This window comes from Sturnus vulgaris, chromosome 15 (assembly GCF_052056855.1).
Source record: "Sturnus vulgaris isolate bStuVul1 chromosome 15, bStuVul1.hap1, whole genome shotgun sequence".
Taxonomy (NCBI): domain Eukaryota; kingdom Metazoa; phylum Chordata; class Aves; order Passeriformes; family Sturnidae; genus Sturnus; species Sturnus vulgaris.
This window is the reverse complement of record NC_142257.1, coordinates 6,447,049-6,468,740: the sequence shown is the minus strand read 5'-3', so window position 1 is coordinate 6,468,740 and position 21,692 is coordinate 6,447,049. Positions and strand designations below refer to the sequence as shown.

The 21,692-nt window shown below is 52.8% G+C and overlaps 1 protein-coding gene across 2 annotated transcripts; it reads left to right on the top strand.

Moving 5' to 3' along the window:
- The first annotated feature begins 44 nt into the window (after positions 1–44).
- Positions 45–20,776, top strand: LOC106859592 (proton-coupled amino acid transporter 1-like). 2 transcript variants are annotated; one of them, XM_014886983.2, is made up of 11 exons: positions 45–122; positions 3,382–3,529; positions 4,218–4,308; positions 4,894–4,982; positions 5,213–5,308; positions 6,020–6,104; positions 8,139–8,357; positions 8,594–8,692; positions 10,122–10,288; positions 15,099–15,268; positions 18,013–20,776. In XM_014886983.2, the coding sequence occupies exons 2-11, from the start codon at positions 3,387–3,389 to the stop codon at positions 18,279–18,281; spliced, it is 1,428 nt and encodes a 475-aa protein (XP_014742469.2). In that variant the 5' UTR covers positions 45–122; positions 3,382–3,386; the 3' UTR covers positions 18,282–20,776. The 2 variants fall into 2 exon arrangements, with proteins under 2 accessions (XP_014742469.2, XP_088029693.1); XM_088173567.1 differs by having other exon boundaries at positions 64–122; positions 6,020–6,139.
- The last annotated feature ends 916 nt before the right edge of the window (positions 20,777–21,692 follow it).

Below are 21,692 nucleotides of genomic sequence, written 5' to 3'. Positions count from 1 at the left end.
CCCGCCCCTCGCCCTCAGCGCTCCCCGCGCGCACGCGCCGCGCTCAGCTGAGCCGCGGTCACGTGACGGCGCGGCCGAGCGAGCGGGCCCGGCGGGGCCGGGCGGTGCGGGGCGGCGGAGAGGTGCGGGACCGGCACTGGGGCAGGGCCCGGTGGGACACAGGGACCGGGGGGCTGCGGATGGGGGGTGTCAGCCGCTTGTCAACCGGCGGCATGCCCAGAGACCTGCGGGGCGCGGTGTGTGCGCTGGGTCCCGGCGGTGCCGCCGTCCCGCATGGGTGCTCGGGACAGCTTGGGCGCGCTGACAGGGCCCGAAGCTCCAGGGCCTCCTTGGCAGCCCTTGTGCATGGGCGGGTGCTCAGGGCCTGGGGGTGCTGGCAGCTGACAGGGGTGCTGGGGGTCCCTGGGGGTGCTGGAGGCTGACAAAGGTGTTCTGGGGCGTGCTGGCGATGCCCTGCGTGAAGGCTGGCCCCTTGTGGGGCTCCTCTTGGAGTGTCCGGGCGTGCAGTGCAGTGTAGGGGGCACAGCGAGGTGCTGGGAATCGTGCGGGATGCTGTGTGGCACTGGGAGGGTGCAGGGAGCCCCGCACTCTGCAGACTTCAGCTGTGCTGTTCTGTGGAGGGGCAAGGGGAGCTGGACAACACAGCCTGGCTGGGGTGAGACTTGTGGAGACCAGTGGGGTTTGTGCCCAGCAGCCTCCCTGTGGGGAGAAGCTGGGCTGTGGGGACCAGGCCATGCTGTGAAACTTTAGAAAGGTGGATCTAGGGGTTCTCTGGACCTGTGGGAGCACTGCTTAGCACAAGGGCAGGAGGACTGATGCTGTGACTGGGAGGTGTCAGGACGGCATGGATGTGGTGGTCTGGGGAAGGGGCTTGTCTGTGGCCTCCCTGCAGGCAGGGCAGGGGGATCTGGCAGCGCTGGCTCTCCCTTGTGTTACGCTGAGGTGGGTTATTGCAAATAGTGCTTTGGAAATGAAGGTTTCAACATGCATAGTGGGAAGCGGCAGTGAGTTTTGCTGTAAGGCTCACTTTTCTGGAAGATTTCCTGATCTGTACACAGCCCCAGCTCAGCTGGAGAGAGCTGTCAGGGTCATCAGCAAGTTATATCTGGCTTTTGACTTCTGGCATGGGGCTGTCACTCTAAGGGACAAATTACTGTCACTACCCCCCAGCTTTCCTAATAGGATGAAATTGCTTCTGTGTGTGGGTGGCAAAAAAAGCGCATGAAAGTGGCTGAGGAGTTGGGTTTGAAGCGGAAACCGAATGTAGATGTTCCTGCCTTTGCTGTTTCAAATGATGAGAAGATGGCGCAGTGGGGTTTTGCTTTGGTTTGTCGAGTGGATGAGACAAGTTTTGCAGCCTTTTCTTGTTGATTGCAGGAGAGCTGAGTGCTCGCTCCTTGCTGCTATGCAACCTTTAATCCAGACACAAGGCAGGCAAGTCACGATGAATGTATTTCTCTTGCTCTTCAAAGCAGAAAGCAGATGGGCCTGCTTGAAAGGGAAAAACAAATCTAGAGGGAGCGATCAAGCAGAGTGATGTCAGCACATTGTATTTATCTCGAAGTCACTGGTGTTGGGTACTTTGGATGCTGTGAGGGCCATCTTTGGGATGAGTACCATGCTCGACCCAGTTCTGCACTCCCTCTGCCTACTCTCCTTGCCCCCTGCCAGCCCATGGTGTTTGGGAGAGCCTCCTAGGTTTCTGTCCTGCCCCTTGGGCTGTAACCGATGACAAATAGCTTCTAACGCTTTGCTTGTGTAAACTCCTGCTGCCGCTCTTCCCGGTCCCTGCCTGCGGCGGAGCCGGTTCAGGACACGGTTACGTGTCCCAGCTGGGAGGGAGGAGGCTGGGCAGGAGTGATGCATGTGCTGCCTTTGGCTCTGGAGTGCCTGCCTGCCAGCCAGGGAGCCTCACTGCTACTCCAGAGCCTGGTATTCTACGGGACACACTGCTGCTTCCTGCTGCTGGTGTTGCCTGGTGCCGCAGGAGATATGGCACCGCTGCTGTGGCCTGGATAACTGCTCCAGAACAGCTGGGATTTGGAGCATGCAGACCTGAGGAAAAACCCTTGCTCCCTGCTACCTTCTAATTGCCAGGCTGGACCCTCCCGGTGGTTGCAGCTCCTGGCTTGTTTTCCATGTAGCAGCCAGTTTTGCAGAGCAGTGCTCTGGAGGTGAAGCAGTGCCCGGGTGGCCTGGGCTGAGCATTCTCTGCACATCCAGATGCGTTGGTCTGTGCTGAGGCTGCATCTGGGAGTTGCTCGCGTGACTCGGTGGGTGCATGAAGAGCTCTGGAAGGAAATGAAACAGTTTTTTGCAGTAGTAACATTTCTCTGCTGCTTCCTCTTATTCCCAGTTTTTTACCAGTGCTAGGGAGTGGGATAGGGAGCACCGGAACTGCTGGGGCAGGCGTGGTGCCTGGAGCATGACAGCCTAGTGGAGCCGTGGGGCAGGGACTGGGTCACCAGGCTGTGGCGCAAGAGCCTTACAAATAATTTCCCTGCCTCTGGTGCTCCTTCCCAGTAGGTGTTCGAGATGCTGGGTGTGGCATGGGTGGGAATTGAACCAGCTGACTGTTTTTCAGATAAAGGTATGAGGTGTGTGTCCTTGGTGAGGCTTCTGCTGGTGCTCCTGGGTTGCTGGACACTTGGGAGTTTCTGCTGGAGCAAGAGCTCCAGGCTGTGCAGGTACCTCATCTGGGAAGCCCCTTTCTCCCACAGGTACCTCCTTGGCTGTGAAACCTTTAGGGCAGGTGTTTTACTGTCAGCACATGGTCTGTGCTTCTCTCTGATGGAGTATAAAAAATTTTAGTAAAAATTCTCTTTAATAAAAAGTCTTCAATAAGGAAAAAAAAAAAAGAGGAAAAAAAGAGAAGTTAGGAAACTTTCCCTTCCCTGGCAAGAACAAGCTGTTCCCTTGCAGCACACTATGTGCAAGTTAAAAGCAGTTAAACTTTCCTGGCCTGTCCACTTGACAGCCCTAGTCCCGGGTGCCAGAGCAGGGGACACAGTGCCAGCTCGTCCCCTCCAATCCCACTGCCTGTGGTGTCACATTCCCCACCGTTAGAGCAGCTCACTTGCCTGACATGAAGTAGGTCACATCCAGGCTCTGCCTGCAGGATCCTGACCCCGTTCTGTCTGGGTGTGCTCAAAACATGGGCACGAGCCTGAAGGAAGAGCCAGTGGGAATGTGCCATGCACCTTTGACCTTTGGATATGGCAACTCTGTGATTACTTGGGCGGGAGCATGTGGCTGTATAAGAGCCCTGGAGGAGCCCCTGCTCTGGCAGTGTGAGCCGCTCTCTCTGCACAATGGCTGACCCCAAGGAGCCTGAGAATGGGGCTGTTGAGCTGGGCACCCCTAATGCTGCTGCCCCCACAGGGACCATGTCCACCCGGCGCCTGCGCAGCGAGGACTACAATGACTACAGTTCCACAGATGTCACTCCAGAGGGGAGCCCTCCTGATGGTATGAATGGCTTCGCCCACCCTGAGTCCTACCAGCGCTTCGGGGAGACCAATGGCACAACGTGAGTGATTCTCTCTTTCCTGGGCTGGCCTGGCACTGGGGAGGGTGGAGGAGGTCGTAGTGGCTGCCTGCTGACTTTGCTAGAGGATGGTGAAGCTGTGGTTTTATGGGAAGTTCTCATGAGGGTAATGAGGGCATAGGTGTGATCTTGCATCTATGGGGTGCTGGCACCAAATGAGCAGCTGCCCCAGTGTTGCTCTTTGCTCTCTGGTGAAGCTGGGCTTGCCGGCAGTGGGCAGTGATTGATGTTTTTCCCAATATTTTCCTACTCTGCCTTCGTTCAATGGGGAACTCTGGCAAGCAAAGACCATGCCCAGATTCAGAGAATGTGTGGGCATGTTGCAGCCGTGTTCTGGGGGCTTCCCTGTGCCCAGGTGTGCAGAGGATGCTGTCTTTGCCTGGCAGAGACTGATCCCTTCAAGTCAGAGACATTCCTTGTGCAGCTCCTTGGTGCTAGGCTGTGCTTTTGCCTGGTTTTGCAAATGCCCACCCAAAATCTGTTTGTTCATCTTTGCTTTCACACCTAGCTTGGCCCCAGCTGGCTGAGCTGGGTTCAGGGTACAGGATCATGACCTCCATGTGTTCCCTGCAGCAGTTCAGAGCTGCTGTGGACTCTTAACAGGATAAGCTGTATATGGTCTGGGTGTGGGCACCTGCTGACAGTGACCTCTGCATCTGCTCTTCCTCAGGTGGTACCAGACCCTGATCCATCTGCTGAAGGGGAATATTGGAACAGGGCTGCTGGGGCTGCCCCTGGCTGTGAAGAATGCTGGCATCCTGGTAAGGCGGCTCAGCCCTACTATGCTGGAGCCTGTGGGGCAGTGACCCCGGGACACTGGGCAGTTCACATAGCCAGTGTTGAGGCTTGAGTCCCTGCCCCAATGCCTTTCAGTGTTTGGTGACTTGCACATGTTTGCACCCCAAGCTCTGTGGCTTTGTTTCACTGCTGAGACTGTTCCTGCTGCTCCTGCATTGTTGCTGCCCAGTGTGGGGGAGTTCAGTGTGTGAGCTGGGCCTGTGGTTTCTCTGCCGGGGTCAGGCAGGACACTGTGTCCAGGCCATGACCTCTTCATCATCTGCATAATAGGAACGTGCAAGTTAGTTTGGAAAACAATCCTGGAAGTGCTTTGCTACACCCGAACTGCCCCAGCTTGCTTCTTTTGCATCATTTCTGCCAAGCTCGTGGCTCTATCAGGTTACTAGGTCCTGAAGGGCTGGTTTCTGGGAGCTGCACCAGAGCTCTGGTGCAGCTTCCAGCAGTGTTTGCACTCACCCAGCCTGTGCAGTTCTGTCTGGAAGTAGAAGGTACTGTGCAGCTCTGCCTTTGGCCATCAGAGTGCAGCCTTCCCCCTGTCTTCCCTGCAGCTAGGTCCTCTGAGCCTGCTGGTGATGGGAGTCGTGGCTGTGCACTGCATGGGCATCCTGGTGAAATGCGCCCATCACTTCTGCAACAGGTAAGGAGCAACTCCTCTTCTTGGCCCTGCAGCTCCTCCAGTTCTTCCATCTTGCCCAAAAAGCCCTGGGGTTTTTCTGAAGCCACTAAGCAGCAAGTTGCCCATGCCAAAGCCTCAGTTGGGAACTGCTCTTCTTTTCCACAGGAACTGTTGTCCTTTTAATGCCACTGTTTTCCTTGGGAACTAGCAGACAAGGCTGATATGATGACCCTTCTCCCTTCTCTGGACAGGTTCCAGAAGCAGTTTCTGGACTATGGAGGTGTCGTGATGCACGGGCTGGAGGCAACTCCCAGTGCCTGCTTGAGGACACATGCCATCTGGGGAAGGTACTGCTCCCTGCCCCAGGCAGGGACTTGTCTTTGAGCCCAGCATGTGCTACAGCTGGGACAGAAGAACCTCTGGTCACTGAGCTGTGTCAGCAGATAAGCACAAGTGACATAAAATGCTGTTTGGCTCACGTGCTGTGAGTGCTCAGTGTCCCCCAGAAGGTAACACTGATGTCTTTGATCCAGTAATGTCTCCAGCCAGATATGACTTACACTAAATGGGTGGAATGACTAAGTGTCCACAGCATAACAAAGGGGTGAATAGGGTCTTGCAGTGCTGGCCCATCTTGTTAGACATGGAACATGTCCAGTGGCTGCTCCCTGCCCTGTCCCACATTACATCACACAGATCATGTCAGGGGATGGGAGCATTCACCTCTTCCTGAGACCAGGAAGTGTTGTTTCTGGCTCTGACAATGCACCAGCAGACTGGAGATGGTAAATCCAAAAAGGAGACTTTTTGGCTGGGGCTGGTCCTGACCATGTGGAAGGGATAGGAGGGGGAGACTGGACAGCCTGAGATCTGTGAGGTTGGGTGGAGAGAAGGTCCTCTCTCCTGAAAACAGAGAAGTGAGCTGGGTGTGCTCTGACCTGTACACCCCTACCTTGGGGAGAGCAGCATTGCTGCACTGTACCAAGTGCAACCCAGAGCAACTCAAGTGGGCTCTTATTTCTGTATGATCTGATAAATGGTCTTATTTTGCTTTCCAGGCGTGTTGTGGGACTTTTCCTGATCATCACTCAGCTGGGTTTCTGCTGCGTGTACTTTGTCTTTCTGGCGGACAATCTAAAACAGGTTGGACTTACACCTCCTTCATGAGCCAGGGGGAGGTGAGAGGGTGTGAAGGTGCTTGGGTTGTTCTTAGCTCCCCTGTCCTGTGCCCTGTTTTCCACCAAAGGTCTGGTTTCTGTAGGATATGCTGCTCAGAAAAGTCCACAAGTCTGCCCCGATACCTTGGAGGATTGGTTTTCTTGAGAATCTCTGTGATTTTGCAGAGGTGCTGGAGGTGTCTGTGTTGCCCAGGAAAAGTGGGGCCATTCTTAGTGAGGGAACAACAGGAAAGGGATTAAAGCAGAGAGACTGTGCCTTTTCTGTCCTGTCCCCCTCAGTTAATTGGTTTATTGGTGTTGATGGTAGTGCGTGGGTCCCAGGACCTGCTGTGAACCTGTCTTCTCCATTACTTGGATCAGTTTGCATTCCAGTTTCTTTCCTCATCCTGTGGCTCTGAAACTTAATTGCATCTTTAGAGAAAGAGTTTCTTCCTGCCAGGCCTCAGGAGGAAATAAACAGAAACCCTGAACCGCTTGGCTGGCTCCTGTTCTGTAAGAAACTGGGAATAATGAGTCCCCATTCCCAGCCTCCACCAGCTCAGTGCCTTGCAGGCATTGCTCAGCTGTTTTCCCCGTGTGCTCCTGCTCTGCTCTTGCAGCAGTCTGGTCACTGCCACCATGGCTGTGCTCTTCATCAGCTCTTCAGTGATGGCCATCAGCTTCAGAGGGGGCTCCTGAAGAGCAGCGGGGGGTCCCTCCAGTGTGAGACTCTTCCTGTGCTCCTGGAGCAGCAGCTGAGGGGTGGCAGGAGGAATAAATGGGTCAACACTGGTGATTTGACACCACCAGCCCTGAGAGCAGGAGGGGCTAGGGTGTGTGAAGGGGCCAGGCTGCTGCTGGCCCCCACCCCTGAGAACAGCCCCCTGCTCCACTTCAAGGTGGGCTTCTTTCTGCTCAGCCCCTCACAGCAAAGACTGAAGGCTGTCTCAAGCCTCAAGGGAAATTTTCAAAAACCTGCAAATCCATACCATGTTTTTAGGCCACAGGTGGGAAACCCCTTGGCTTTGGTTTTGGAATTTTTTTGGGTGGGGAGAGGGGAGTGTTGCTTCTTTCTTTTTGTGGTGAGGAATAGCGTGTTATGTGGGGAGTCATGATGCAGGTGGTACCTTGGGCGAGGTGCCACTGTGTTGGGCAGGGCTTTGGTTTGGAACATGGCTTTGGAGCAAGCCATGAAGAGGCAGGGCAGGCTGGGGCTTGAGCAGCACTGTCCCACGGCTGCATGGCCCTGCACTGCCCTCTCCTACAGAGGATGCTGGTTTACACAGAGTTCTTCAGCCTCTCCTCTGGAACAGGTTAATCAATTTCCAGGCTGCTCTTTGCTGCAGTGACTGGACAGGATCTGGTACCTGAACCAGCTTGGTCATGGTTGTATTGGTGATTCAGTGAGTTCATGCTCTTGGGAGGGATGGCTCAGCCACCTGGTTCCTGGGCCTGAGCTACCTCTAGAAGTGAGCACATGGCCTGCAGTGCCTTTGGAATGAAAGGCCCCAAGGAAAGGATGATTTGCCATAAAGAAAGTGAACTTGGGGGCCAGCAGTAGTTTCCAGATATTCTGGCATGTGAATGTGGCACTGGGTAACTGAAGGACTGTGTGACTTAGATAACAACCTGGTGCAACAAGAAGGAAAGGACCTTTGGTAATAGCATTTAGTGCCTCTTTCCTCTCTTCTCAACTGATCTCGTGGGCAGTATGAACATGCTGCCTGTGCTCTCTGCCCTCTGTGTGCCTGGCTGCTGAGTCCTCCTGCTTGGTGAACCTGGGCTCAGGATTTGCTGTCCTGGCTCAGGTGCCGTAGGCAGTCCCACCTCTGCCCCCTGCAAGATAACAGGGATTTGCTTCAGAACTATCTGAAAAGACATGTTGGTTTGATTTTCATCAGCGAGCTGTGTTTGAAGTGAGCTCTTGAGGTACTCTGACCCACCTGGGATGGGCTGCTAAGATCTGTAGCTTTTAGACCTGTGTGATGGCGGTTCACCAGTGCTTCCTGTGCTTCCCCAGGTTGTGTCTGCTGCAAACGGGACCACCAATGACTGCAGCTCAAACAAGACAGTGGTGATGACCCCCACCATGGACTCCCGCCTGTACATGCTTTCCATTCTGCCTTTCGTGGTGCTGCTCACGTTTATCCAGAACCTCAAGGTCCTGTCCATCTTCTCCATGCTGGCCAATGTGGCCATGCTTGTCAGCCTTGTTGTGATCTACCAGTACATTGTCAGGGTATGTGTGTATGGCTCCCCTCTCTCATTTCTGTGCTGTCCCATGTTTTGGCAGGTGGAGGGAGCTTGGTTATGGGGTATTTGGATGCTGTGGGGTACTTGTTCCTGTGGGCATGATGGTTCCCTCTGCTCTGCAGGGCTTTCCCTGAAGCATGAGTCAGTGACAGGGAGTGATGGGAACAGGCCAGGTCTTCCCCATCCTCCCTGTGTCTGAACTCTGCATGGGCTTTTTTCCAGGACATTCCTGATCCCAGAAACCTGCCTCTAGCAGCAGCCTGGAAGACCTACCCTCTGTTCTTTGGCACTGCAATCTTTGCTTTTGAAGGCATCGGTGTGGTAAGTCTGGGCCTGTGGCAGTGGGGCTGCTGCACAGGAGGCTCAGCCCTGCTCGGACTTGCTGCAGCACCTGCTCTGCTTTGCAGCTGCAGTTGAATTTTTCTGACAATAGCCCAAATTCTGGATGATGCTGTTAGCTTTAGCTCCCGGTTATCTCCTGGGTCAAACTCTGGTGCTTCCATCTGAGGCTGGAGGAGCACGTGCTCCAAACCTCAGGAGGTTGGTTGCTGCTTTAGAGGTGGCTTTATCTGGCAGTAGATGGGAATCACACCAGCCTCTGCCCTTGGCGCTGCTGGCTGACCTGCAGATGAGGAATTGTCCCGAGCCTTGTTACCAGTCTGGATCCTGAAGTTACCTAAATGGGAGGCCAAAAAGTGTGGCATGAGAAGATGTGATCCTTCCCTTCCCACCCTGCTGCAGAGGCACCGAGATCTCCCTTTGGCATCCACGTGGCCTCAGCCTGCCCATGCAAATGGGCCTCTCATGCAAGATGCTGTAAATAGACCAACTGTGTCTGTGAAAAATGCTGAGTGGGTGGATGGAGAGCTTAATGACTCTCTAAGATGTTGTGGGTTGTTTCCGGGAGCTCCCTTCAAAGAAGGAAAAAATGTTTTCATCTCTTTATATAAGCTGTCTGTGTAAACACGGGGCTGGAGAGGGCCAAATCCGTTACAGGAGGAGTATTTACTGAATGCTATGCCCTGGGCAGAGAGTTCTTGCCAGTACTGAGGCACAAATGCTCTCTTCCTTGCATGACTTGGAAGTGAAGATGCAAATAAAAGATTTTCCTGTCCTGCCACCTCACCAGATCTGCCACTGTGTCTCTTACTGAAATCAACACCGTCCAAGGACAGCTATAAAATTGTTTGCTGAAGGCCTGTATTTAGTGTTAGTAGTATAGAGGTGAGAGAATTTTTATTGTGAGAAAATCTTTTTATCGTCCTGTCTAATTGGAATCTTGATAACAGAGGAGACAAACTTGATAACAGAGGAGAGTGTGTCTTGGTCTTCCAAGGTTTGCTGGGGAAAATATGACAGTGTAAAACAGTGGGCATGGCTGTGCTGTTTGGAGTGCAGAGTATAATGCACCCAAGGTATGGGGTGGTTGGCATTGCCCCAAGACCCAGCACTGGGCACAGCTCCTGCCAAGGGCAGGGAGCAGGTCCCATATTTCAGACAAGGGCGTGGGTGATCTGTTGGAGACTTGCTGTGTTAAGCTTGAAGGTCTCCAATGGGAGCACAGAAATTGGATCTCCAGTATAGGTTTTTTTTCAGCTGGTTTCTCTAAGTTCCATGTGGAACTATCTCATCCCCTGACATGGAGGGCTGTGCTTGGCCATGGGCCTGCCCCTCCTGCTTTTTGGGGCTGAGTAGTATAGAGGAATAGACAACCTGCTGCTCTGTCATCTTCCTCTTCCTCTTCTCCCAGGTGCTGCCTCTGGAAAATAAGATGAAGAACCCCCAGCAGTTCCCAGTCATCCTCTACGTGGGGATGACCATTGTCACCATCCTGTACATCAGCCTGAGTGTCCTGGGGTACCTGCGCTTTGGGGCAGACATTCAGGCCAGCATAACACTCAACCTGCCCAACTGCTGGTGAGTTCCTGTGGGCAGTGGAGGGACTGGGAGGTGAGGAATGAGGGGCTCAGACAGGCAGGTGGGAGAGCGGGACCTCACTCATTATGAGAACTAATTTAAGCGAGCTTGAGGAAGCTTGAGAAACTGTGCCATAGACAAACTTCAAGGAGTTTGACAAGGATTGTCAGATGCGTGGGCTGGAAGAGGCTTGTTGCTGTAGTGTCTGAGCCTGGTCTTGGAGCTCAGGCTGCTTCATCAGGGTCCCTAGTGATCCCTGCATGGGTAGGTGCAGTTCTTGCCTTTTTCTTGAAGCCTTGTGGCATCTTTTTGGAGCTCAGCAGACGTGGAACACAGCCCCCATGTAGCTGTACCAGAACATCACTGAATTGTGCAAAACCCACTTCTCTTCCTCAAATGTAGCATGTGAAAAACCAACCCAAAGCTAGGAGCTCCCAGAGGGAGTGAGATGTGACATCTTCATGTGTGGGTTATGTTCCCTCTTTGCGGCCCTGGAGCTCAAACTCCCACTTCTTGGCTCCACATTGTGTCTGGATGTGGCTGATCTTGAGCCAATGCTTTGTCTGTGAGCACTGATGGCATGAGGATACCCCTTCCTTCTGTAGGGGCTGAGCACTGCAGCAGCCTCCCAAACCTGTCTGTCCTTTGGGATCTGATGAAGCCTCTTGAGATGCTCTAGTTTCTGTCTGGAGCCCTGTGGCCTGACCCCATGCCTGCCTGCCTGGAGGAGTTATTTCTCCTCTTGCCAGGGCTGGTGGCTGCTGCAGCAGCTGCCTAAGCTGTGTGCTGCTCTGTCCCTGGGGATGGGTGGCTCCTCAGTGTCATGGCTCCATATTCATTCACAGGAGAAATGTAAGCAGTTCTCTTTGATGGTCTCTGCTGGCTTGAAATCCTGCAAGAGACCAGGGTGAGACCTGGAGCTGAGGGTGCCTGTCCTCCACTTCAGCCCATCTTCTCTGCTCCTAGTAGCACCCAGCACCTTGCAGTGTGACTCACTATCTCACTGTTGGAGTAAATTGGGCAGGACTTGAGTTTTGAGTCATTAGGGCTGTCCTTGCAGAGCTGCACAGCTGGGGCTCTGGAGATAGCAAAGATTTGACAAAAATAGAGCCTGGTTTTGCTTTAATTATTGCTGTGTGTGTTTCTTTTCAGTTTGAGTGCATGGATGTTCATTCATGCTGGGTCTGTAGTGCACTGCTGGGTGTTAGTGTTGCTGTGGTATAAGATCCTGTTCCTGCCAAGAGCCTTGTCTTGTCCCCTGCTGGATTTGGGAGCTCTGCCAGGTCCCTGCTCTCAGTGAGGAGGGATGTGCCTGTGTTGTGGGGGGGTCTGAATCCCACCATGCTAAGCACAGGAAATGTGAATCCCTCTCCTCAGTAAACTGAAGTACGGTGTAGAGGGGATGAGATGCTGCTATTTCTCCTGAAGCAGGTCGTTTCCAGGTTTGGGCCTGCAATGACATCTGCTGACCTGAAATGCTGTAAAGCAGCTTCTGCAGGGAATCTCAGCTCTGTTTGCCCTGAAGAATGACATTTCCTTAGAACAGGTCCTTAGAATGGGATTACTAGGACATGGCAGGCTACAGAGAGAAGAATGCAAATCCATGCTTCTAGGACTATCCACACGTTCTGTCTTTTCTTAAAATAAACTACTTTTCTGAAAGCAAAGTATTCTAAAGTTACTTTTTTAAACATAACCATAGGGTTTTTGGATAGGGAGAAGAGATTAGCCCTTTGGAAGCAGTGTCTGAGGAAGCCTGGGCTCGTGGCAGGGCAGCTGCAGGGAATGTGTCACTCGGCTTGCAGGACACCTTGATGTTTGTTCAAGTTGCCTCTTGGCAGTGGATGTTTGACTTGGAAATGAGTTATCTCAAGTAAGGGCTGTTATAGTTGAGATAAAGTCTTCACTACAACTCCTGTGGATTAAACCACAAGTATTGGGTGCAGACTTGCTCTTGAAATGAATGTCTTGTCCATCCTGCCTTGCCTGTGGCTTTTCTTCCTGGCAATAAAAGGCTGGGCTGCAGGAGCTGGTCATAAGGGCTGTGGGTGAGAAGTCATGGGGTTTGCCTGCAGCCTGGGAGACAAGGCAAGGATTGTGGTGGAGGTGCTGCAGCTTTCCTTAACTGTAGCCATTGCCTGGAGGTCTCTGGAGCAGATTTGGTGAATGTTTCATGAATCGTTGAGTTACAGGGTGACTAAGGACTTTTCCAGTCTCATTTCTCTGAAACCACAGCTTCCTCAAACAAGGAGTGTGTCAGTTCCCAGTGCCCAGGTTCTAACCACAGTGTCCAAACTACGGTGCTGCTGTGCAGAAATCCCTCCTTGCTTCCCAGGAAGGGTTGCCTCACTGCACCATCAGAAGGGTGAAGAAATGCTATAGTGAGGGGGAAGCTGTTGGGTTGCCTGTGGCCAGTTGAAGGTAGGTAATGACAGAGCTTACGGTCCCAGGAGGGTATTTCACTTCTTGCAGCCTTTTGGTATGGCCTGGCAGGGCAGTCTGGCTGATGCAGGCATTGTTGTGGTTGATAGAGTGCCTCTCCAAGGCCCTGCATGGGCCTGTGTTTTCTGTGGATCAAGGGTAATGCTTGAATTCTTCTCTTCTTGGTATTTAAAAAGCCCTTTGATCTTGTTGTCCTGGTTCCTACCTGTACAGGACAGGTCCACAGCCCTCTTCTGTACTTTTTTTTTTTTTTAGTAACAACTATTAATCTTGGATTGCCCTGGAGCAGTTTATGCCTTTTACAGAATCACTTTATTGGGAATGCAATGATAAGATATGCCAGCCATGGGTCCGTGGCTCAAGGCTCCTGTGCACACACGTGGCTGCACGGGTGCACACTGGACTCTGGAGATAACTTTCTGTTCAATTTGCCTCTGGAACCTCAGGGTAATACAGGTTGGAGAGGACACCATGGGTCCTCTCACCTGCTCATAGAAGGGCCAGCTTAAGTGTTGAGTATTAGTAGGGACAGTGATTCCCTACCAGTCCAGGCCCTTCTTCTGGTCCTTAACCGTCCTTTGGAGATGCAGCTCTGTCCCATTGCACCTGGTGCTTTTATGTGCAACTCCAAGAGCCTGTTACTCTCTCCTCCATACCCTCCCATTAGGCAGCTGAAGACATTAATAACATCCCCTTTTAACCTTCTCATCAAGCTGAATGAGCCCAGGGCTTGCAGCCTCTTTTTGTACATCATGCTCCAGCCCAAATCATCTTAGCAGCCTGCACTCAACTTGCTCTGCAGAGTAAGTCAGTGTCCTGTCCTGGGAGTATCAGGGCTGGATACAATACTCAAGATGCACAGTCCTCAAACAAGAAAATAATCCCTTGATCCTTATCCTTAACCTCCTGGTTGTGCTTTTGCTAACACAGCCTGCTCTGTGATTCACCTTCATCACTGCAGGGTCTTGCTACTGGCTCATGTTCAATCTGCTGCCCACCAAGATCCCCAGGTCCTGTTCTCCTGGCCCCAGCCTTTCTTTTCCTCCAAGTTGTGTCAGCCATTTCCTCCAATTTGGTTTTGCTTGGAATTTGCTGAGAATGTGCTCTATGTCACCAAAAGCTCATCCAGGTTGTTGATGAGGATATTTCCATAATCGGCCCTTGGCAAATCCATGTTGGCTGTTCACTGTCCAGTATGTGCCTGGAAATGGATGCCAGGAGAACTTAACCCATACTCTTCTGGGAATTGAGGCGAGGCTGAGTAGCCTGTACCTTCCCTCATCCCTCTTGAAGGTGGATATTATTCGTCTCCCAAGGCAGCAGGACCTCTCCCTGAGCACCCTGCTCTTTTGAAGATAAGGTGGCTTCAAGCTCCTGTTGGCTGCAACCTTGAATACATCTGGTCTGGTCCCATAGACTTGTGTGACATTCCATTCACTCAGGTGATCCCTAACTCCATCTGTGGGAAATGCTTGACTCTGCCACTAGTGTTCATAGCTGTCTTGCATGGGAATACTTGGATTTCTCTGATGTAAGGCTGTTGTAGAAGGTGGATGCTGAGACCCAGCATATAGAAGGGCACAGGCACAAAGAAGGTAGAGGGAAGGCAGGAGCCGGATGCAGTCCTCAGATTGGATCCATCCCATATTTACCCAAGTGGTATGACCAGGACCTATGTTTACTGCTTGGTTAGTGTGTCTTGAGTTGGGCAATGGTTAGGACCATATGTGAGGTTATTTCTCTTCTGTTGATGCTTTTTCTGCCGCTGGCAAGCTGAGGGCAGAGGAGGGGCTGGGAAGTCCCTTTTGGTCACCCGTGACAGGCTCTCTCCTGCAGCCACACTGTATCACTGCAGGATACAGTGGGATGTGGTGAGATTTGACTTGGGGTGAGCCCAAGGTGCTGTTTGCAGCCTGTCTGCACTCTGCCTTCCTTCTGCTCAGCCCGAACTGCTCTTGTAACTCTCTTCCTTGTAAACATGTATCATGCAACATTCCAAAAATAGCTGCTCATTTTGTTTGCTGGAGGAGGCTGAGTTGCCTGTTCCCTTTGCTTTTAGAGTATTGTCATGTTCACTCTGCTTGGAAGCCCAGACTTATCCCAGCAGTACCATCCTCTTCCCCCTCCTCAGAGGCCAAGCAGTAGCTGGAATGTGCAATCATGGCTGCAGCTGATACTTGTCTTTGCTGTCTCTTGCTCAGTAAAGGTCCTTGTGAATTAAATGCATCACTCCTTATTTTCTAAGTGTTCTGGAGTTGAGACCCCTGGCTTACAGAATGCTTGCAGAACACTCCCCTTCTGCTTTCTGCTGTTGATGTTGCAGAGGGTGGAGCAAGAGCCTGTCTCATTGTGTCCTTGTCCTTTGCAGGCTGTACCAAGCTGTCAAGCTGCTCTTCTCCTTTGGGATTTTCTTCACCTACGCCGTGCAGTTCTACGTGCCTGCCGAGATCATCATCCCTCCCCTCGTGGCCCGGGTGTCAGAGCGCTGGGGCTGGCTGATCAACCTGCTCCTCAGGGTGGCCTTGGTCTGTGTTACCTGTGAGTACCAACCAGCTTGTCTGACTTCCCCTATGAGGCTGTGGCACCTCTCCCACTGAGCCTTCACCCTTCGCCCCAGCACCTTCGGCCCTGCTGCTCAAGCCCTCACAGCTGGCAGTCCCTGGGCCTGGCTAATACAAACCAGTGGGTCAAGTGGCCTCCAAGGAGCAGCAGCAGTGGTCCTTTGCCCCCTCTGTATGGGACCAGTCTTCTCAGTGGAGGAGTAGCAAACTGCATTGTTTAGAAGTGGCAGATCCCCGTGGAGCCTCAGGCCTGGGGATGGCAATTTTGCAGGATGTCGAGTCCCAGCAGAGTTTGCATGAAACACCCAACAGAGGGTTCAGAGTCAGGGCAGCCTAGCCCAGAGGCTCTTTTCTGTAGGCAGTGTGTAGCCAGGCTCCTCGTGCCTGTATGATGGGCACAAGACTGCAAAGGATTTACTGACTGTGAGGGATGGGTTGTTCTTGTGCCCACACACTCATTGCAGCATGAGAGCACAGCAGGAGACAACTGACAGGGGGAGGTGACCCATAACCAGAGCCCTGGTGTGCTGCTGGGCAGGTGTGCCTGGAGCAGCCCCACAGGGTCCATGGTGCGTGGTGCCTGTAGTGAGGTTTTGGCTCCTGGCTCGAGCCTGGTGGACCTTTGGGAAAGGTGTGGAGTGAAATCAGGTAGTATCTAATTTTGGCTGGCTTTGATTCCTGAAGACTAAATGCTTGCTGTTGTTAGCACAGCTGAGATGCTTGACTGAGCTCCCTGGCGTCCCCTGCTGAAATGAAGCTTTGCTCCATGGCTTGATGCTGCTGATGCAGCAGAGCTGAGCATCAGGGGGACCTGGCCCTGCGTCCCAGCTGGCTTTGGTTTGGGTTTGAGAGGAGCCTGGTGCTAACTCAGGGGTGGTGGAGCTGGCTGAGAGCAGAGTGCTGCTGTTTCTGTCTCTCACTAATGAAAAACCAGAAGTGCTGCATTAACAGAGGTGAGCAAGCTCATCTCCTCTATGCTGAGTTCCTGAAGCCTTGATGTCCTCAGAGGGTGCAGGGATGAAATCCTGCCATGCTGAGTGATATGCTCTGGCCGCCCTCATGCTGTGGGTGAACTTGGAACTTGCTTGTGGGGTTGGAGCCTCTCCTGGAAGGTGTTGGGCTGTGCCAAGCCATGGAAGTGAAGGCTTGGAGAGATGGGATGGCTTTAGGCATCCGCAGTTACTGTACCCTCCTATTTGGGGGCAGGGAGGCAGTAGAAGTGTTGGTGGAAGGATGCAGGTTCCTTTGTACCTCCTCCCTTCACGCTTCCCTCTGTGGCTCCTGCTGAGGATAAAAGCGATTAGGGGGGTTGCATGAATATTCATTGGATGATTGTCTGGCCGCACAACAAGCCCCCACCAGGGCTTTGGCTCCCAAAGAGAGGATGCAATCTGGTGTATGGGTGTCTTTCAAGCTTAAACTTCAAAACCAGCATGCTTAAAACCCCTTTGAATTAATACCTGCAGAAATTAGACCGTTTCCCTGGAGGCTGAGGACTGCAGCTGGTGCTTCAAATCTGCTTGTTTTAGAGGGGAGTTAATAATTTTGTTTACTTTTGAGTGCAAAGAGCAGTGTGGGGTGGGCTGAGGATGCTGTTGGAGAGGAGCTGCTCTGCTGTCCTCAGAGGCTGCTGGAGCAGGGATGCTGCTTGCAGCAGTCACCTGGCAGAGCACTCCTTTGGCTCTGTTCAGGGCTGAGCACCAGGATAAACTGGCTCAGAACCTTTGTTGCTGTTTCTCTTGGTGAAGGGATGGTTTATATCTAGGCTTATCCAGAAGATAGCAGCGTTGCAGTGGTGGCACAGTCAATCTCCCAAGCCTTCCTTCTTCTGCTGTTCCATGGGTGATCTTGGGCTCAGGGAGGCTCCAACAGCCTCTCTTGCCTGTAGCTGATGGCCAGGGAGAGAACAAATCCCTCCAGTAAGGAGCCCTGAGATGTCCCTTCTCCACAGGGGCTGCACCTGCCATGGTTCTAAGTGTCTCTTGTTTCTAAGCAGAAAAGCTTTCAAAGCAGTAAACCAATTTATGTCTCTTGGTCACTGGTTAAGCACTAAACTCTGCTTTGCTTGCAGGGGGTTCTCTTGTGTTGTGCAGAGCTCTGGTGACATCCCTCTGTCCTGTCCTGGTGCTATGCAGGAGAAGGAGGAGCAGGAATATCCTGGAGCTCGTACTGCTAAACTGAAGCTGTCAGGAGTCTCCCAGGGGGATTTTCCTTGGCTGCAGTTTTCACCTAACAAATGAGTCCTAACAAATGTTCTCCCCCAGGCTGTGCTGTGGGCGTGCTGCTGCTGGAGCAGCTCTAAACACACGCAAACCACATGGATTGATTTGGGGTGGGGGGAGATGCCTTTTTCTTCCCTTCTCCTGCTTTTATGGGGTTTCTGAGGCTTTATGGCTCCCCAGGTGTGGGGAGCAGGAGTGCTGGCTCGCACGGGGGGGTCGGGAATGCTGGCAGCCAGCGGCACCCATCTTGCTCAGCCCTGGAGCTCGCTCTGGTGGCGCCCAGGGCGACAAAAAGGGTTGTTAATTTAACAGCTTAATTGCTTCTTGAGGAGGAGTTGCCTGAAAAATATGCAACCTTGTCTTCTCTCAGGGAGGAGGGCAGAGGTGTGACTCAGCCAGTGGCATCTCTGGGTGTGTTCTTGCTAGCTTTGACACAGGGAGGAGCTTCTCTGCCATCTGGGAGGTGGCAGCACTGATGTCGTGTCCGTTTCTTCTCCAGGTGTGCTGGCCATCCTCATCCCGCGCCTGGACCTCGTCATCTCCCTGGTGGGTTCCATCAGCAGCAGCGCCCTGGCTCTCATCTTCCCCCCGCTGCTGGAGATTGCCACCTACTACTCCGAGGGCATGCACCCCCTCGTCATTGCCAAGGACATCGCCATCAGCCTCTTTGGCTTCGTGGGCTTCGTGGTGGGCACGTACGAGGCGCTGGTGGAGCTGGTGGCACCCGCGGCCACCGTGGTGAATGCCACCACTGTCCTGGTGCAGTGACCATCCCCTCTCCCGCTGTCCCCTCTGGGTGCTGAGCTGGGGGTGCGTGGACACTGCTCTCCTGGAACGGCCTCCCCTCTCCTCTTGGGAAGCTGGCAGGTTTGGTCTGTGAGGGGATGGGGCTGCCCAGCACCACGGCCACCCGGCTGCTGCAGGATCCTGCCCTGGGCTGGTGGGATCCAGGCTGGGGCAGTGCCTTCCCTCAGGGCACTTAGGGGAGGTGGTAGAGCAAAACAGTTCCTCTGTAAATAGGCACTTTGAGAGGTGAGGAATCCCAGGGATGTAGATTTGATTTGATTTTATTATTTTTTTAAATCCCAACCTTTCCGTATTTCCCCTGTCCCTTCAGTTAGGGCGGGGAACAGGGACTACTCTTTTTTGTGCCAGTTTGATTTTATTTTTTTTTTCCTTGAGCACTTTATTTTTACAGCAACAGGCAAACCTCAGCTCAGGTAAGAGAGCATGGAGCTCCCTCCTTCCCTCAGCCTTGTGGGGAGGGTGGGCAGAGCCTGGGGTGCAGAGCATGCTGGGGCCCACAGCTCTCAGTGGGATCCCCAGCCGTGGGCACTGGCTCCTGCAGTGCTTCAGCTCTGTTTCCAGCTGCCTTGAGCAGGAAGTCTCAGCAGGCCCTGGAGCTGGGCACTGGGCATGGCATCTCCCTGGCCTGGGAGGATTTGCTGACCCCTGGCCCACGCTTTCAGTAGTGACACTTCTTTATCCTCATCCAGCGCACAACCCAGTCCTTGGCTTTCAGAAGCTTTACAGAACTGAGGCGTGTGGGGAGCAAATAGGCTCTGCCATAATGAGTGGCTTAGCTGGTCCCCTTTGGGTGGGATGGGGTGTCCCCAGGGGTCACCACATGCTACCCACGTGCCACAAGAATACATCACCTTGTTTACAGTGCCTGAGCTGGCCCTGGCACGCTCGGCCTGCGTTGGCAGGCCGATACTGAATGTCAAATCACACACAAAAACTCCGTAATATTTATGTTTTTAACCCTTCCTCTCCTGGTTCTACTCCCTCTGCATCCTCTGCTTCTGCCCAGCTCCTCTCCTCCCATAGGATGCAGCTCCCTGGCACTTTTCCCTGTGCTCCTGTTGCTTCTTTTGTCGTGGCTGGTGCATGCCTGGTGGGGATGGTCCTGTGGCACTGCTGCTTTCCTTTCTCTGAGAGCCCAGCTTCCTCCCTAGAGAGTTTCCTTGCCTTTCTGCTGGATTTCTACTTTTTTAAGACAAGGGAGCAAATGCATTCTCCACAGGACAGAACTCCTGCCTGCTAACACAGCGTCTCCCAAATGCCAGCTCTCTTTGGAGAGCCTTCATCCCTCATCCCATTGCAGCCATGCCTCCCTGGGGGTTGGCAAAGGCTGCTGGTGGTGGGAAAGGAGGATGAGTACAGCACCAATGGGGCTGTGTTCCCATCTTTGGTGGAGGGTGAAGTTTATAGTTACTTTCGGTGTTTGACCGGGTTCTGTGAGGAGAAGGCTGTGTGGAGCATGTCCCTGCAGCCTGCCTCTCCCTGGGTGGTGCTTGTGTCTGCACTGTGTCCCTTTGCTGGCAGTTCTGGGTGCCACATGCCAGTACATTGACCCTTGGCCAGGTTTGTGGTGGGTCTGTGCCACATCTCTGCCCCTTTCCAGCCCCTCTTCTGCTCCCTGCATCTCTTGGGGCTCACCTTGTCTCCTCCAAGGCTGTGCTGTGGAAGGTTTTGGCATGACCAGCATCGCTTGGTCAGGAGCAGAGCAAAGCTTTAACTCAAATCCTCCCTCTGGAGGGTACCGTGGGGATAGAGAGGAAGCATCCAGGGCTGGGAAGGGGCTCCAGGGCATGACACAGGCGGGAGAAGTGCAATATTCATGTCCATCTCTGTGTGCTGACCCCAGCGTGGCCCTTGGGGTTGGGTTTGAGTCAGAATTGTCAAGCAGAGTAGGGAGTGCTGTGAGGAGCAGAGGATGTCTGATGCTTCCCCTTGCACTGGTAGTAGTGCACTCTAGGAAGGCTGGCCACATTTTAGGGACAGCTGTGTGCCAAGGCATGTCCCTGGCCTGGCACTGGGTGTCAGTGGGTTTGCTGATGAGGCTCCTGGCATCCAAACTCACTTTGCAAGAAGCAGTGAAAACCTCATTTCCAAGGGGGCTGGGATATCACAGAAGCATTAAATGGGTTTTGCAGCTCTTCCCTTTTATTGGGGTGAGCAGGGGTGTTTGAAGATGGGGCAGGTGTGCTGGTGGCACATGTGGTGTGAGGGCTCTGCTGAGCCAGGGGGAGCTGGTGCAGGACCCGATGGACACGAAAACTTGACACTTGTATATCATAGGCTGCTCAGTAATCAAGAAACTTGTCTGTGTAAATATAGCAATGGTCATGTCCATGTCTCGTGCCTATGGATATTGTCAGTGTACAGCATAGGTGGCTACCCAGCAGCAGAGCTGGTGCTGCACCTGAATCATGTATCTTACTTTAATCAATAAATATGATCTATTTTTTATGTGTAAAGGCTTTGGGGTGTGAAGTGTGAGTTTTTCTTCCAAAAGAAGTGAGAGCAGGAGACATGGAGCCCAGCAGGCAGCCAGGATCCCATCCTGTGCTGCTCCCACCCCCACACAGTATACTCGATTTCCCCTCCTAGCAAGGGTTTCAAATAAAAGTGTTCCAGCTTTTCTCCCTGGAAAATTTTTCTTTTGACCTCATTTGTGCAAGTAGGTTGTGGGCAGAGGTTATGGGCTGGGCTTTTCTCTGCCCCACCAAAGCCAGGCCTTGGTTTCTCATCTCCCTATTTATGCCAAAAGTGAGGCTGCAGCTGAGAAAAGAGCCTGGCATGTGAAAAAAGATGGAGGATGCTGAGCTGCTGCTGATCCATCCTAGAGATCAAAGGAGCAAAAGTCAGCCCACACTGAAGACTCTGCCAGCACTGCTGCAGCTCAGCTTATCCTCACTGCTGAATAATTCATGCCATTGCAGTGTGTCATTACAGGGCTGTTGGGAAATCAGTGCTATAAAAAGTTCATCTTTAGAAACTCTGGCAGAATTTTTTTCTTAAACTAGGAGGCTTTTGCAGGCTGATGGAGACTCTGGATCTGAGGTCACCTGAATAACAGGGCCGGAGGGACAGCTGAGCACATGCATTCCTGGTGCTTCAGGGTATTTCTGGCTTTGGAGAATCACTATGGTGGGATCCACAGCCATCCTTTCTTAAGGTTGAGCGTTGCAGGGCTGTCCCCATCCCATGAAATGGCTTTACTGAGGCTGCTCCTTCCCAAGTGTCACTTCACCTGGGAAGGAGCTTCATCTTAAGTTGCGTTTGCCCTTCCCTATGTTGTGACCACTGGCCAAAGCAACCCTGGGGAGTTAAAAAATATGAAGGAAAATATCACTTATTTGTGCTGCTTCTGCTGCTGGGAAAAACAATTTT

What these genes read in the sequence shown, in the direction of transcription:
- LOC106859592 (XM_014886983.2), top strand. Translation starts at nt 3,387, where the DNA reads ATGTCCACCCGGCGCCTGCGCAGCGAGGACTACAATGACTACAGTTCC. An exon ending in TGAAGAATGCTGGCATCCTG is followed by an intron (nt 4,309 to 4,893) that starts GTAAGGCGGCTC and finishes TCTTCCCTGCAG; the next exon opens with CTAGGTCCTCTGAGCCTGCT. An exon ending in TCTACCAGTACATTGTCAGG is followed by an intron (nt 8,358 to 8,593) that starts GTATGTGTGTAT and finishes GCTTTTTTCCAG; the next exon opens with GACATTCCTGATCCCAGAAA.